The sequence below is a fragment of the Chiloscyllium punctatum genome, chromosome 34, assembly GCF_047496795.1.
Source record: "Chiloscyllium punctatum isolate Juve2018m chromosome 34, sChiPun1.3, whole genome shotgun sequence".
Lineage (NCBI taxonomy): Eukaryota > Metazoa > Chordata > Chondrichthyes > Orectolobiformes > Hemiscylliidae > Chiloscyllium > Chiloscyllium punctatum.
The window spans coordinates 31764603-31783112 of NC_092772.1; the positions used below are offsets into that span (position 1 = coordinate 31764603).

The 18510-nt window shown below is 50.7% G+C and overlaps 1 protein-coding gene across 1 annotated transcript in view; it reads right to left on the minus strand.

Moving 5' to 3' along the window:
* LOC140458709 (POU domain, class 2, transcription factor 2-like) overlaps positions 1–18510 on the minus strand; it is a 133110-nt gene that overhangs the window by 106889 nt on the left and 7711 nt on the right. The window contains exon 4 of the mRNA XM_072553372.1: positions 2803–2988. Coding sequence (XP_072409473.1) covers positions 2803–2988 — 186 coding nt within the window. The remainder of the gene's footprint in view (positions 1–2802; positions 2989–18510) is intronic.

Consider the following 18510-nt stretch of genomic DNA (forward strand, 5'->3'; position numbering starts at 1 on the left):
TCCCTCTCCCCTCCCCTCTCGAGTTCAGCTCTTTTGTCCATGTTTGAACCAAGGCTGTAATGACTTCAGGAGCTGAGTGGCCCTGGCAGAACCCAAACTGGGCGTCACTGAGCAGGTTATTGGTGAGCTGGTGCTGTTCGATAGCACTGTTGGTGACACCTTCCATGACTTTAATAAAGATTGACAGTAGACCTTCGGGGCGGTAATTAGCTGGGTTGAATTTGTCCTGCTTTTTATGTAGAGGACATATTTGGGCAATTTTCCACATTGTAAGGTAGGTGCCAATGTGCGGCTGGACTGGAACAGCTTGACTAGGAGAATGGCAAGTTCTGGAGCACAAGTCCTCACTACTATTGCCAGAATGTTGTTAGGGCTTGGAGGCTTTGAGGTGTCTCCGATCTTTTCTTGATTATCACGTGGAGCGAATCAAATTGACTAAAGACTGCTCCCTGTGATGCTGGGGAGCACTGAAGGAGGCCGGGATGCATCACCCACTCAGCACTGCTGGCTGAAGATTGTTGCGAAAGCTTCAGCCTTATCTTTTGCTCTGATATGCTGGGCTCTTCCATCATTGAGAATAGAGATATTGGTGGAGCCTTCTCCTCTAGTGACTTGTTTCATCGTCCACCACCATTCATGAGTGGATGTGGCAGGACTGCAGTGCTTCGATCTGATCTGTTGGTTCGGAGATGGCTCAGCTTTGTCTGTCACTTGCTGCTTACGTTGTTTGGCGTGCAAGTAGTCCTCCTTAGTGGCTTCACCAGGTTGATACCTTATCTTCAGGCACGCCCTCCTCCATTCTCCATCGAACCAGGGCTGATCCCTTGAATTGAGGGTAATGGTTGAGTCGGGGATAGGCTGTGCCCGACAGTTACAGATTGTGCTGGAGTACAGTCCTGCTGCTGTTGAAGGCTCCCAGCACCTCACGGATGCCCAGTCCTGAGTTGTTCGATCTGTTCGAAGCCTCTCCCATTTCGAATGGTCATAGTACCACACAACACGATGGAGTTAGCATTAATGTGAAGGCAGGACTTATCTCCGTAAGGACTGTGCTGCGGTTGCCCTCAGGTGATCCTGTCACGGACAGCTACACCTGAAGCTGGCAGATTGGTAAGGATGAGGCCGTGTCTGTTTTCCTGTCTCGCAGACCCAGTCTGGCAGTCACACCCATGAGGACCCGACCAGCTCAATCTGACGTGCTGCCGCTGATGAGCTCCTCGTGTATGAAATCCTCCAGTTAGCTTTTCCTTCAATTATCTGTTCCCAATGATAAACTGTCCTGAGTCTTCCTGTAACAGGACGCCCCCCCGCCCCCACCACTGTTCGTATGAACCAAACATCATTTTTCTACGGGCATATCAAAGGTTTTCCGTTGTATGTTTATGCAGGATTGCAAGTATCTGCAACGTTTCATTGTTTAAATCAATTTCTTGGTTGTCCCTTGATTAGAAAGCATTCACTCAGACTGGCTGGGGAATGTTCAGTCCCACTAGTCAACTCCAGTAGAGTTGAAACTGGCTTTTTAAGCCCTGTCCTTGTGTACTCTTCATAGGAAACATGTGACTGCAGTTTGGGATGCAGACAAGGAGGGGTTTAACACTGAGCAAGGAGTCATGGACTCATGCAACATTGGTCGAACCAATCCATAATCCCAAACTAAACTAGACCCACCTGTGTACTCCTGGCCTTTTCACACACTTTTTCCAATTCAGAAAACTCTTATGGGTAAGGGGTGGGGGTGGGGGTGGGGGGGGTGGTGAAGTGGCTTGCTTTCTCGTCATCGAATCTGATGAGGGTTCGTTTGGAAACGATCCCTTATCTCGTCGTGTCTTTTTCCAAAGGGGGGTTTCATTGAGGAGCTTGTCTCAGAGGAACAGGCAATTCAACCGGGCAAGGGGTCAATTCGTCAAAAACGACACAAAATTCGAAATACTTACTCAGTGCACAGTCGAGAGTCGAACAAACATAAAAATTCAAAACGAAAACCCACTGATCAGTCTCCGAGTCATTTGCTCAAAGTGGATTGTTGAATACTTTTAGTTGAATTCACAATTGCAGCTAAAGTCAGCTTCACACTCTCTGGTTTTGCAGGACGGTGGACAGTCTGCTGTTCTGAAGCTGAGACACCATGACTGTGTCCCAACATTCAGAGTCCTCTTGCTTCCTGTGGTCTGGTTTTGCAGCACACAGAGTGAGAGAGAGAGAGAGACTAGCTTCACTTGCCACCTGGGGTGACGGGGAGATAATTCTGGACTTGTGGCCTGCACAGCAGACCGACATTCAACCCAGGCGAGTTTGCTCAAGAATGCTCAGTCCCAGAAGGGTGAGGGTCAGAGAGTCAGAGTGCTGCAGGATGGAGACAGGGTCTTTGGTCCAAACTGGTCCACGCTGCCCAAAATGCCCAGCCACACGATGGCTCTGGTCTTGGCCCAAATCCTTTCCTACCCAGGTCCAACGCATTTGTTAATGGACCCACCACAACCACGTCTGCTCCAGGAACACTCCATTGCATATTTGTCCCACCCTCTCTGCAAAAAAAAAACGTTGCCCCCCCCGCCCGGTTCCCTTTTATTCTTTCCCTCTCACCCGACACTGATGCCCTCAAGTCCCCAATCCTGGGAAAAAAGACTGAGTGCATTCACTCTATCCTCACAATCTCATACTGCTCTTTAAGGTCCTCTCCACCCACACTCCCGCGCCCCCCCACCTCAGTCTCCTAAACTTGACAGAAGAAAGCCCCCCCCCATCTTGTCTACCCTCCCTGTAAGTCTCCGGGCACTGGGTCCAGGTAACATCACTCACCTGGGTGAACCCAAGCTTGATGCGCCGCTGCTTAAAGGTTCGGGCGAACTGTTCCAGCTCTTCCAGGTCACTGGGTTCCTCGGGATGGGATGGGGCCTCCACACCTTTGGTTGTTTGGGTCTGGGGGATACCCTGCAGAAGGGGCTCATGGGCGATGGACCCGGGGAGGCCTGGCCGAGTCACTGCCTGCACAAGAAAAAAACAAAACCTTCAATGGGGATTCCAGAAAACGAAACACTAAACACAGCGGATGTGATGTGACTGAACATTCACAACGAGGAAGAAGGGAGGACTACAGATGCTGGGGATCAGAGCTCGAAATGTGTTGCTGGAAAAGCGCAGCAGGTCAGGGCAGCATCCAAGGAGCAGGAGAATCGACGTTTCGGGCATCAGCCCTTCTTCAGGAATCCTGTTTGATTCTCCTGCTCCTTGGATGCTGCCCTGACCTGCTGCACTTTTCCAGCAACACATTTTCAGCGAAGATTCACAACAAACCAGGAACAATTTACTACATCCAGTACATCCAGTATGACCACAGGGACTCAGTGTGAGTGCAGACTAACACAGGGACTCAGTGTGAGTGCACACTAACACAGGGACACAGTGTGAGTGCACACTAACACAGGGACACAGTGTGAGTGCAGACTAACACAGGGACTCAGTGTGAGTGCACACTAACACAGGGACTCAGTGTGAGTGCAGACTAACACAGGGACTCAGTGTGAGTGCACACTAACACAGGGACACAGTGTGAGTGCAGACCAACACAGGGACACAGTGTGAGTGCAGACTAACACAGGGACTCAGTGTGAGTGTACACTAACACAGGGACTCAGTGTGAGTGCACACTAACACAGGGACACAGTGTGAGTGTACACTAACACAGGGACTCAGTGTGAGTGCACACTAACACAGGGACACAGTGTGAGTGCAGACTAACACAGGGACACAGTGTGAGTGCAGACTAACACAGGGACACAGTGTGAGTGCACACTAACACAGGGACACAGTGTGAGTGCACACTAACACAGGGACACAGTGTGAGTGCAGACTAACACAGGGACTCAGTGTGAGTGCACACTAACACAGGGACTCAGTGTGAGTGCAGACTAACACAGGGACTCAGTGTGAGTGTACACTAACACAGGGACACAGTGTGAGTGCACACTAACACAGGGACTCATTGTGAGTGCAGACTAACAGAGGGACTCAGTGTGAGAGCACACTAACACAGGGACTCAGTGTGAGTGTACACTAACACAGGGACACAGTGTGAGTGCACACTAACACAGGGACTCAGTGTGAGTGCAGACTAACACAGGGACACAGTGTGAGTGCAGACTAACACAGGGACTCAGTGTGAGTGCACACTAACACAGGGATTCAGTGTGAGTGCACACTAACACAGGGGCTCAGTGTGAGTGCACACTAACACAGGGACTCAGTGTGAATGCACACTAACACAGGGACTCATTGTGAGTGCACAATAACACAGGGATTCAGTGTGAGTGCACACTAACACAGGGGCTCAGTGTGAGTGCACACTAACACAGGGACTCAGTGTGAATGCACACTAACACAGGGACACAGTGTGAGTGCACACTAACACAGGGACTCAGTGTGAGTGCACACTAACACAGGGACTCAGTGTGAGTGCACACTAACACAGGGACACAGTGTGAGTGCACACTAACACAGGGACTCAGTGTGAGTGCAGATTAACACAGGGACACAGTGTGAGTGCACACTAACACAGGGACACAGTGTGAGTGCAGACTAACACAGGGCCTCAGTGTGAGTGCACACTAACACAGGGACACAGTGTGAGTGCAGACTAACACAGGGCCTCATTGTGAGTGCACACTAACACAGGGACTCAGTGTGAGTGCACACTAACACAGGGACTCATTGTGTGTGCAGACTAACACAGGGACACACTGTGAGTGCACACTAACACAGGGACTCAGTGTGAATGCACACTAATACAGGGACACAGTGTGAATGCACACTAATACAGGGACACAGTGTGAGTGCAGACTAACACAGGGACTCAGTGTGAATGCACACTAATACAGGGACACAGTGTGAGTGCACTCTAATACAGGGACTCAGTGTGAGTGCACACTAACACAGGGACTCAGTGTGAGTGCACACTAACACAGGGACACAGTGTGAGTGCACACTAACACAGGGACTCATTGTGAGTGGAGACTAACACAGGGACACAGTGTGAGTGCACACTAACACAGGGACACAGTGTGAGTGCACACTAACACAGGGACACAGTGTGAGTGCAGACTAACACAGGGACACAGTGTGAGTGCAGACTAACACAGGGACACAGTGTGAGTGCACACTAACACAGGGACACATTGTGAGTGCACACTAACACAGGGACACAGTGTGAGTGCACACTAACACAGGGACACATTGTGAGTGCACACTAACACAGGGACACAGTGTGAGTGCACACTAACACAGGGACACAGTGTGAGTGCACACTAACACAGGGACTCAGTGTGAGTTCAGACTAACACAGGGACTCAGTGTGAGTGCACACTAACACAGGGACACACTGTGAGTGCAGACTAACACAGGGACTCATTGTGAGTGCACACTAACACAGGGACTCAGTGTGAGTGCAGACTAACACAGGGACACACTGTGAGTGCAGACTAACACAGGGACACAGTGTGAGTGCACACTAACACAGGGACACAGTGTGAGTGCAGACTAACACAGGGACACAGTGTGAGTGCACACCAACACAGGGACACAGTGTGAGTGCACACCAACACAGGGACTCAGTGTGAGTGCACACTAACACAGGGACTCAGTGTGAGTGCACACTAACACAGGGACACAGTGTGAGTGCACACTAACACAGGGACACAGTGTGAGTGCACACTAACACAGGGACTCAATGTGAGTGCAGACTAACACAGGGACACAGTGTGAGTGCACACTAACACAGGGACACACTGTGAGAGCACTCTAACACAGGGACTCAGTGTGAGTGCACACTAACACAGGGACTCAGTGTGAGTTCAGACTAACACGGACTCATTGTGAGTGCACACTAACACAGGGACTCAGTGTGAATGCACACTAACACAGGGACTCATTGTGCGTGCAGACTAACACAGGGACACACTGTGAGTGCACACTAACACAGGGACTCAGTGTGAATGCACACTAATACAGGGACTCATTGTGAGTGCAGACTAACACAGGGACACACTGTGAGTGCACACTAACACAGGGACTCAGTGTGAATGCACACTAATACAGGGACTCATTGTGAGTGCAGACTAACACAGGTACTCATTGTGCGTGCAGACTAACACAGGGACACACTGTGAGTGCACACTAACACAGGGACTCAGTGTGAATGCACACTAATACAGGGACTCATTGTGAGTGCAGACTAACACAGGGACTCAGTGTGAGTGCACACTAACACAGGGACACACTGTGAGTGCAGACTAACACAGGGACTCATTGTGAGTGCACACTAACACAGGGACTCAGTGTGAGTGCACACTAACACAGGGACTCAGTGTGAGTGCAGACTAACACAGGGACACAGTGTGAGTGTACACTAACACAGGGACTCAGTGTGAGTGCACACTAACACAGGGACACAGTGTGAGTGCACACTAACACAGGGACTCAGTGTGAGTGCACACTAACACAGGGACTCAGTGTGAGTGCACACTAACACAGGGACACAGTGTGAGAGCACACTAACACAGGGACTCAGTGTGAGTGCACACTAACACAGGGACACACTGTGAGTGCAGACTAACACAGGGACACAGTGTGAGTGCAGACTAACACAGGGACTCAGTGTGAGTGCACACTAACACAGGGACTCAGTGTGAGTGCAGACTAACACAGGGACTCAGTGTGAGTGCACACTAACACAGGGACACAGTGTGAGTGCAGACTAACACAGGGACTCACTGTGAGTGCACACTAACACAGGGACACACTGTGAGTGCCGACTAACACAGGGACACAGTGTGAGTGCAGACTAACACAGGGACACAGTGTGAGTGCACACTAACACAGGGACACAGTGTGAGTGCAGACTAACACAGGGACACAGTGTGAGTGCACACCAACACAGGGACACAGTGTGAGTGCACACCAACACAGGGACTCAGTGTGAGTGCACACTAACACAGGGACTCAGTGTGAGTGCACACTAACACAGGGACACAGTGTGAGTGCACACCAACACAGGGACTCAGTGTGAGTGCACACTAACACAGGGACTCAGTGTGAGTGCACACTAACACAGGGACTCAATGTGAGTGCAGACTAACACAGGGACACAGTGTGAGTGCACACTAACACAGGGACTCAGTGTGAGTTCAGACTAACACGGACTCATTGTGAGTGCACACTAACACAGGGACTCAGTGTGAATGCACACTAACACAGGGACTCATTGTGTGTGCAGACTAACACAGGGACACACTGTGAGTGCACACTAACACAGGGACTCAGTGTGAATGCACACTAATACAGGGACACAGTGTGAGTGCACACTAACACAGGGACTCAGTGTGAGTGCAGACTAACACAGGGACTCATTGTGTGTGCAGACTAACACAGGGACACACTGTGAGTGCACACTAACACAGGGACTCAGTGTGAATGCACACTAATACAGGGACACAGTGTGAATGCACACTAATACAGGGACACAGTGTGAGTGCAGACTAACACAGGGACTCAGTGTGAGTGCACACTAACACAGGGACACAGTGTGAGTGCACACTAATACAGGGACACAGTGTGAGTGCACACTAACACAGGGACTCAGTGTGAGTGCAGACTAACACAGGGACTCATTGTGTGTGCAGACTAACACAGGGACACACTGTGAGTGCACACTAACACAGGGACTCAGTGTGAATGCACACTAATACAGGGACACAGTGTGAATGCACACTAATACAGGGACACAGTGTGAGTGCAGACTAACACAGGGACACAGTGTGAGTTCAGATTAACACAGGGACTCAGTGTGAGTGCACACTAACACAGGGACACAGTGTGAGTGCAGACTAACACAGGGACACAGTGTGAGTTCAGATTAACACAGGGACTCAGTGTGAGTGCACACTAACACAGGGACTCAGTGTGAGTGCACACTAACACAGGGACACAGTGTGAGTGCACACTAACACAGGGACACAGTGTGAGTGCACACTGACACAGGGACTCAGTGTGAGTGCAGACTAACACAGGGACACAGTGTGAGTGCACACTAACACAGGGACTCAGTGTGAGTGCACACTATCACAGGGACACAGTGTGAGTGCAGACTAACACAGGGACACAGTGTGAGTTCAGATTAACACAGGGACTCAGTGTGAGTGCACACTAACACAGGGACTCAGTGTGAGTGCACACTAACACAGGGACACAGTGTGAGTGCACACTAACACAGGGACACAGTGTGAGTGCACACTGACACAGGGACTCAGTGTTAGTGCAGACTAACACAGGGACACAGTGTGAGTGCACACTAACACAGGGACTCAGTGTGAGTGCACACTATCACAGGGACACAGTGTGAGTGCACACTAACACAGGGACACAGTGTGAGTGCAGACTAACACAGGGACTCAGTGTGAGTGCACACTAACACAGGGACTCAGTGTGAGTGCAGACTAACTCAGGGACACAGTGTGAGTGCAGACGAGCACAGGGACACAGTATGAGTGCAGACTAACACAGGGACACAGTGTGAGTGCAGACTAACACAGGGACACAGTGTGAGTGCAGACTAACACAGGGACACAGTGTGAGTGCAGACGAGCACAGGGACACAGTATGAGTGCAGACTAACACAGGGACACAGTGTGAGTGCACACTAACACAGGGACACAGTGTGAGTGCAGACTAACACAGGGCCTCAGTGTGAGTGCACACTAACACAGGGATACAGTGTGAGTGCAGACTAACACAGGGCCTCATTGTGAGTGCACACTAACACAGGGACTCAGTGTGAGTGCACACTAACACAGGGACTCATTGTGTGTGCAGACTAACACAGGGACACACTGTGAGTGCACACTAACACAGGGACTCAGTGTGAATGCACACTAATACAGGGACACAGTGTGAATGCACACTAATACAGGGACACAGTGTGAATGCACACTAATACAGGGACACAGAGTGAGTGCAGACGAGCACAGGGACACAGTGTGAGTGCAGACTAACACAGGGACACAGTGTGAGTGCAGACGAGCACAGGGACACAGTGTGAGTGCACACTAACACAGGGACACAGTGTGAGTGCACACTAACACAGGGACACAGTGTGAGTGCAGACTAACACAGGGACACAGTGTGAGTGCACACTAACACAGGCACTCAGTGTGAGTGCACACTAACACAGGGACTCAGTGTGAGTTCAGACTAACACAGGGACTCAGTGTGAGTGCAGACTAACACAGGGATTCAGTGTGAGTGCAGACTAACACAGGGACACAGTGTGAGTGCAGACTAACACAGGGACTCAGTGCGAGTGCACACTAACACAGGGACACAGTGTGAGTGCAGACTAACACAGGGACTCAGTGTGAGTGCACACTAACACAGGGACACAGTGTGAGTGCACACTAACACAGGGACATGGTGTGAGTGCAGACTAACACAGGGGCTCAGTGTGAGTGCAGACTAACACAGGGACTCAGTGTGAGTGCACACTAACACAGGGACACACTGTGAGTGCAGACTAACACAGGGACTCATTGTGAGTGCACACTAACACAGGGACTCAGTGTGAGTGCACACTAACACAGGGACTCAGTGTGAGTGCAGACTAACACAGGGACACAGTGTGAGTGTACACTAACACAGGGACTCAGTGTGAGTGCACACTAACACAGGGACACAGTGTGAGTGCACACTAACACAGGGACTCAGTGTGAGTGCACACTAACACAGGGACTCAGTGTGAGTGCACACTAACACAGGGACACAGTGTGAGAGCACACTAACACAGGGACTCAGTGTGAGTGCACACTAACACAGGGACACACTGTGAGTGCACACTAACACAGGGACACAGTGTGAGTGCAGACTAACACAGGGACTCAGTGTGAGTGCACACTAACACAGGGACTCAGTGTGAGTGCAGACTAACACAGGGACTCAGTGTGAGTGCACACTAACACAGGGACACAGTGTGAGTGCAGACTAACACAGGGACTCACTGTGAGTGCACACTAACACAGGGACACACTGTGAGTGCCGACTAACACAGGGACACAGTGTGAGTGCAGACTAACACAGGGACACAGTGTGAGTGCACACTAACACAGGGACACAGTGTGAGTGCAGACTAACACAGGGACACAGTGTGAGTGCACACCAACACAGGGACACAGTGTTAGTGCACACCAACACAGGGACTCAGTGTGAGTGCACACTAACACAGGGACTCAGTGTGAGTGCACACTAACACAGGGACACAGTGTGAGTGCACACTAACACAGGGACACAGTGTGAGTGCACACTAACACAGGGACTCAATGTGAGTGCAGACTAACACAGGGACACAGTGTGAGTGCACACTAACACAGGGACACACTGTGAGAGCACTCTAACACAGGGACTCAGTGTGAGTGCACACTAACACAGGGACTCAGTGTGAGAGCACACTAACACAGGGACTCAGTGTGAATGCACACTAACACAGGTACTCATTGTGTGTGCAGACTAACACAGGGACACACTGTGAGTGCACACTAACACAGGGACTCAGTGTGAATGCACACTAATACAGGGACACAGTGTGAGTGCACACTAACACAGGGACTCAGTGTGAGTGCAGACTAACACAGGGACTCATTGTGTGTGCAGACTAACACAGGGACACACTGTGAGTGCACACTAACACAGGGACTCAGTGTGAATGCACACTAATACAGGGACACAGTGTGAATGCACACTAATACAGGGACACAGTGTGAGTGCAGACTAACACAGGGACTCAGTGTGAGTGCACACTAACACAGGGACACAGTGTGAGTGCAGACTAACACAGGGACACAGTGTGAGTTCAGATTAACACAGGGACTCAGTGTGAGTGCACACTAACACAGGGACACAGTGTGAGTGCAGACTAACACAGGGACACAGTGTGAGTTCAGATTAACACAGGGACTCAGTGTGAGTGCACACTAACACAGGGACTCAGTGTGAGTGCACACTAACACAGGGACACAGTGTGAGTGCACACTAACACAGGGACACAGTGTGAGTGCACACTGACACAGGGACTCAGTGTGAGTGCAGACTAACACAGGGACACAGTGTGAGTGCACACTAACACAGGGACTCAGTGTGAGTGCACACTATCACAGGGACACAGTGTGAGTGCACACTAACACAGGGACACAGTGTGAGTGCAGACTAACACAGGGACTCAGTGTGAGGGCACACTAACACAGGGACTCAGTGTGAGTGCAGACTAACACAGGGACACAGTGTGAGTGCAGACTAACACAGGGACACAGTGTGAGTGCAGACTAACACAGGGACACAGTGTGAGTGCAGACTAACACAGGGATACAGTGTGAGTGCAGACTAACACAGGGCCTCATTGTGAGTGCACACTAACACAGGGACTCATTGTGTGTGCAGACTAACACAGGGACACACTGTGAGTGCACACTAACACAGGGACTCAGTGTGAATGCACACTAATACAGGGACACAGTGTGAATGCACACTAATACAGGGACACAGTGTGAATGCACACTAATACAGGGACACAGTGTGAGTGCAGACGAGCACAGGGACACAGTGTGAGTGCAGACTAACACAGGGACTCAGTGTGAGTGCACACTAAAACAGGGACTCAGTGTGAGTTCAGACTAACACAGGGACACAGTGTGAGTGCACACTAACACAGGGACACAGTGTGAGTGCAGACTAACACAGGGACTCAGTGTGAGTGCACACTAACACAGGGACTCAGTGTGAGTGTACACTAACAGAGGGACACACTGTGAGTTCAGACTAACACAGGGACACAGTGTGAGTGCACACTAACACAGGGACACAGTGTGAGTGTACACTAACAAAGGGACACACTGTGAGTGCACACTAACACAGGGACACAGTGTGAGTGCACACTAACACAGGGACACAGTGTGAGTGCACACTAACACAGGGACACAGTGTGAGTGCAGACTAACACAGGGACTCAGTGTGAGTGCACACTAACACAGGGACACAGTGTGAGTGCACACTAACACAGGGCCTCAGTGTGAGTGCACAATAACACAGGGATTCAGTGTGAGTGCAGACTAACACAGGGCCTCAGTGTGAGTGCACAATAACACAGGGATTCAGTGTGAGTGCAGACTAACACAGGGACTCAGTGTGAGTACACACTAACACAGGGACTCATTGTGAGTGCACAATAACACAGGGATTCAGTGTGAGTGCAGACTAACACAGGGACTCAGTGTGAGTGCACACTAACACAGGGACTCAGTGTGAGTTCAGACTAACACAGGGACACAGTGTGAGTGCACACTAACACAGGGGCTCAGTGTGAGTTCAGACTAACACAGGGACACAGTGTGAGTGCACACTAACACAGGGACTCAGTGTGAGTGCACACTCACACAGGGACACAGTGTGAGTGCAGACTAACACAGGGACACAGTGCGAGTGCACAATAACACAGGGATTCAGTGTGAGTGCAGACTAACACAGGGACTCAGTGTGAGTGCACACTAACACAGGGACACACTGTGAGTGCACACTAACACAGGGGCTCAGTGTGAGTGCAGACTAACACAGGGGCTCAGTGTGAGTGCAGACTAACACAGGGACACAGTGTGAGTGCACACTAACACAGGGACACAGTGTGAGTGCACACTAACACAGGGGCTCAGTGTGAGTGTACACTAACACAGGGACACAGTGTGAGTGCAGACTAACACAGGGACTCAGTGTGAGTGTACACTAACACAGGGACACAGTGTGAGTTCAGACTAACACAGGGACTCAGTGTGAGTGCACACTAACACAGGGACACAGTGTGAGTTCAGACTAACACAGGGACTCAATGTGAGTTCAGACTAACACAGGGACTCAGTGTGAGAGCAGACTAACACAGGGACACAGTGTGAGTGCAGACTAACACAGGGACACAGTGTGAGTGCAGACTAACACAGGGACTCAGTGTGAGTGCACACTAACACAGGGACACAGTGTGAGTGTACACTAACACAGGGACACAGTGTGAGAGCAGACTAACACAGGGACACAGTGTGAGTGCAGACTAACACAGGGACACAGTATGAGAGCAGACTAACACAGGGACACAGTGTGAGTGCAGACTAACACAGGGACTCAGTGTGAGTGCACACTAACACAGGGACACAGTGTGAGTGCACACTAACACAGGGACACAGTGTGAGTGCAGACTAACACAGGGACACAGTGAGAGTGCAGACTAACACAGGGACACAGTGTGAGTGCACACTAACACAGGGACTCATTGTGAGTGCACACTAACACAGGGACTCAGTGTGAGTGCACACTAACACAGGGATTCAGTGTGAGTCCAGACTAACACAGGGACACAGTGTGAGTGCACACTATCACAGGGACACAGTGTGAGAGCAGACTAACACAGGGACACAGTGTGAGTGCAGACTAACACAGGGACTCAGTGTGAGTGCACACTAACACAGGGACACAGTGTGAGTGCACACTAACACAGGGACACAGTGTGAGTGCAGACTAACACAGGGACACAGTGAGAGTGCACACCAACACAGGGACTCATTGTGAGTGCACACTAACACAGGGACACAGTGAGAGTGCACACCAACACAGGGACTCAGTGTGAGTGCACACTAACACAGGGATTCAGTGTGAGTACAGACTAACACAGGGACACAGTGTGAGTGCACACTATCACAGGGACACAGTGTGAGTGCACACTAACACAGGGACACAGTGTGAGTGCACACTAACAGAGGGACTCAGTGTGAGTACAGACTAACAAAGGGACACAGTGTGAGTGCACACTAACACAGGGACTCATTGTGAGTGCAGACTAACACAGGGACACAGTGTGAGTGCACACTAACACAGGGACACAGTGTGAGTGCACACTAACACAGGGACACAGTGTGAGTGCACACTAACACAGGGACACAGTGTGAATGCACACCAACACAGGGACTCATTGTGAGTGCACACTAACACAGGGACACAGTGAGAGTGCACACCAACACAGGGACTCAGTGTGAGTGCACACTAACACAGGGATTCAGTGTGAGTGCAGACTAACACAGGGTCACAGTGTGAGTGCACACTAACACAGGGACTCAGTGTGAGTGCACACTAACACAGGGACACAGTGTGAGTGCACACTAACACAGGGACACAGTGTGAGTGCACACTAACACAGGGACACAGTGTGAGTGCAGACTAACACAGGGATTCAGTGTGAGTGCAGACTAACACAGGGACACAGTGTGAGTGCACACTAACACAGGGACTCAGTGTGAGTGCACACTAACACAGGGACACAGTGTGAGTGCAGACTAACACAGGGACACAGTGTGAGTGCACACTAACACAGGGACACAGTGTGAGTGCACACTAACACAGGGACACAGTGTGAGTGCACACTAACACAGGGACACAGTGTGAGTGCAGACTAACACAGGGACACAGTGTGAGTGCACACCAACACAGGGACTCAGTGTGAGTGCACACTAACACAGGGACTCAGTGTGAGTGCAGACTAACACAGGGACACACTGTGAGTGCAGACTAACACAGGGACACAGTGTGAGTGCACACTAACACAGGGACACAGTGTGAGTGCAGACTAACACAGGGACTCAGTGTGAGTGCACACTAACACAGGGACACAGTGTGAGTGCACACTAACACAGGGACACAGTGTGAGTGCAGACTAACACAGGGACACAGTGTGAGTGCAGACTAACACAGGGACACAGTGTGAGTGCACACTAACACAGGGACACAGTGTGAGTGCACACTAACACAGGGACACAGTGTGAGTGCACACTAACACAGGGACACAGTGTGAGTGCACACTAACACAGGGACACAGTGTGAGTGCACACTAACACAGGGACACAGTGTGAGTGCACACTAACACAGGGACACAGTGTGAGTGCAGACTAACACAGGGATTCAGTGTGAGTGCAGACTAACACAGGGACACAGTGTGAGTGCACACTAACACAGGGACTCAGTGTGAGTGCACACTAACACAGGGACACAGTGTGAGTGCAGACTAACACAGGGACACAGTGTGAGTGCACACTAACACAGGGACACAGTGTGAGTGCACACTAACACAGGGACACAGTGTGAGTGCACACTAACACAGGGACACAGTGTGAGTGCAGACTAACACAGGGACACAGTGTGAGTGCACACCAACACAGGGACTCAGTGTGAGTGCACACTAACACAGGGACTCAGTGTGAGTGCACACTAACACAGGGACACAGTGTGAGTGCACACTAACACAGGGACTCAATGTGAGTGCAGACTAACACAGGGACACAGTGTGAGTGCACACTAACACAGGGACACAGTGTGAGTGCACACTAACACAGGGACACAGTGTGAGTGCACACTAACACAGGGACACAGTGTGAGTGCAGACTAACACAGGGACACAGTGTGAGTGCACACCAACACAGGGACTCAGTGTGAGTGCACACTAACACAGGGACTCAGTGTGAGTGCACACTAACACAGGGACACAGTGTGAGAGCACACTAACACAGGGACTCAATGTGAGTGCAGACTAACACAGGGACACAGTGTGAGTGCACACTAACACAGGGACACACTGTGAGAGCACTCTAACACAGGGACTCAGTGTGAGTTCAGACTAACACGGACTCATTGTGAGTGCACACTAACACAGGGACTCATTGTGTGTGCAGACTAACACAGGGACACACTGTGAGTGCACACTAACACAGGGACTCAATGTGAGTGCAGACTAACACAGGGACACAGTGTGAGTGCACACTAACACAGGGACACAGTGTGAGTGCACACTAACACAGGGACACAGTGTGAATGCACACTAATACAGGGACACAGTGTGAGTGCAGACTAACACAGGGACACAGTGTGAGTGCACACCAACACAGGGACTCAGTGTGAGTGCACACTAACACAGGGACTCAGTGTGAGTGCACACTAATACAGGGACACAGTGTGAGTGCACACTAACACAGGGACTCAGTGTGAGTGCAGACTAACACAGGGACTCATTGTGTGTGCAGACTAACACAGGGACACACTGTGAGTGCACACTAATACAGGGACACAGTGTGAATGCACACTAACACAGGGACACAGTGTGAATGCACACTAATACAGGGACACAGTGTGAGTGCACACTAACACAGGGACTCAGTGTGAATGCACACTAATACAGGGACACAGTGTGAGTGCACACTAACACAGGGACTCAGTGTGAATGCACACTAATACAGGGACACAGTGTGAGTGCACACTAACACAGGGACTCAGTGTGAGTGCAGACTAACACAGGGACTCATTGTGTGTGCAGACTAACACAGGGACACACTGTGAATGCACACTAACACAGGGACTCAGTGTGAATGCACACTAATACAGGGACACAGTGTGAATGCACACTAATACAGGGACACAGTGTGAGTGCACACTAACACAGGGACTCAGTGTGAATGCACACTAATACAGGGACACAGTGTGAATGCACACTAATACAGGGACACAGTGTGAGTGCACACTAACACAGGGACTCAGTGTGAATGCACACTAATACAGGGACACAGTGTGAATGCACACTAATACAGGGACACAGTGTGAGTGCAGACTAACACAGGGACTCACTGTGAGTGCACACTAACACAGGGACACAGTGTGAGTGGACACTAACACAGGGACACAGTGTGAGTGCACACTAACACAGGGACTCAGTGTGAGAGCAGACTAACACAGGGACACAGTGTGAGTGCAGACTAACACAGGGACTCAGTGTGAGTGCAGACTAACACAGGGACACAGTGTGAGTGCACACTATCACAGGGACACAGTGTGAGTGCACACTAACACAGGGACACAGTGTGAGTGCACACTAACACAGGGACACACTGTGAGTGCAGACTAACACAGGGACACAGTGTGAGTGCAGACTAACGCAGGGACTCAGTGTGAGTGCACACTAACACAGGGACACACTGTGAGTGCAGACTAACACAGGGACTCAGTGTGAGTGCACACTAACACAGGGACACACTGTGAGTGCAGACTAACACAGGGACACAGTGTGAGTGCAGACTAACACAGGGACTCATTGTGAGTGCACACTAACACAGGGACACAGTGAGAGTGCAGACTAACACAGGGACACAGTGTGAGTGCACACTAACACAGGGACACAGAGAGAGTGCACACCAACACAGGGAATCAGTGTGAGTGCACACTAACACAGGGATTCAGTGTGAGTGCAGACTAACACAGGGACACAGTGTGAGTGCACACTAACACAGGGACTCAGTGTGAGTGCAGACTAACACAGGGACACAGTGTGAATGCAGACTAACACAGGGACTCAGTGTGAGAGCACACTAACACAGGGACTCAGTGTGTGTGCACACTAACACAGGGACTCAGTGTGAGTGTACACTAACACAGGGACTCAGTGTGAGTACACACTAACACAGGGACACAGTGTGAGTGCACACTAACACAGGGACTCAGTGTGAGTGCACACTAACACAGGGACACAGTGTGAGTGCACACTAACACAGGGACTCAGTGTGAATGCACACTAATACAGGGACACAGTGTGAATGCACACTAACACAGGGACACAGTGTGAGTGCAGACTAACACAGGGACACCGTGTGAGTGCACACTAACACAGGGACACAGTGTGAGTGCACACTAACACAGGGACTAAGTGTGAGAGCAGACTAACACAGGGACACAGTGTGAGTGCACACTAATACAGGGACACAGTGTGAGTGCAGACTAACACAGGGACACAGTGTGAGTGCAAACTAACACAGGGACACAGTGTGAGTGCACACTAACACAGGGACACAGTGTGAATGCACACTAACACAGGGACACAGTGTGAGTGCAGACTAACACAGGGACACAGTGTGAGTGCACACTAACACAGGGACACAGTGTGAGTGCAGACTAACACAGGGACACAGTGTGAGTGCAGACTAACACAGGGACACAGTGTGAGTGCAGACTAACACAGGGACTCAGTGTGAGTGCAGACTAACACAGGGACTCAGTGTGAGAGCACACTAACACAGGGACTCAGTGTGTGTGCACACTAACACAGGGACTCAGTGTGAGTGTACACTAACACAGGGACTCAGTGTGAGTACACACTAACACAGGGACACAGTGTGAGTGCACACTAACACAGGGACTCAGTGTGAGTGCACACTAACACAGGGACACAGTGTGAGTGCACACTAACACAGGGACTCAGTGTGAGTGCAGACTAACACAGGGACTCACTGTGAGTGCACACTAACACAGGGACACAGTGTGAGTGCACACTAACACAGGGACACAGTGTGAGTGCACACTAACACAGGGACACAGTGTGAGTGCACACTAACACAGGGACTCAGT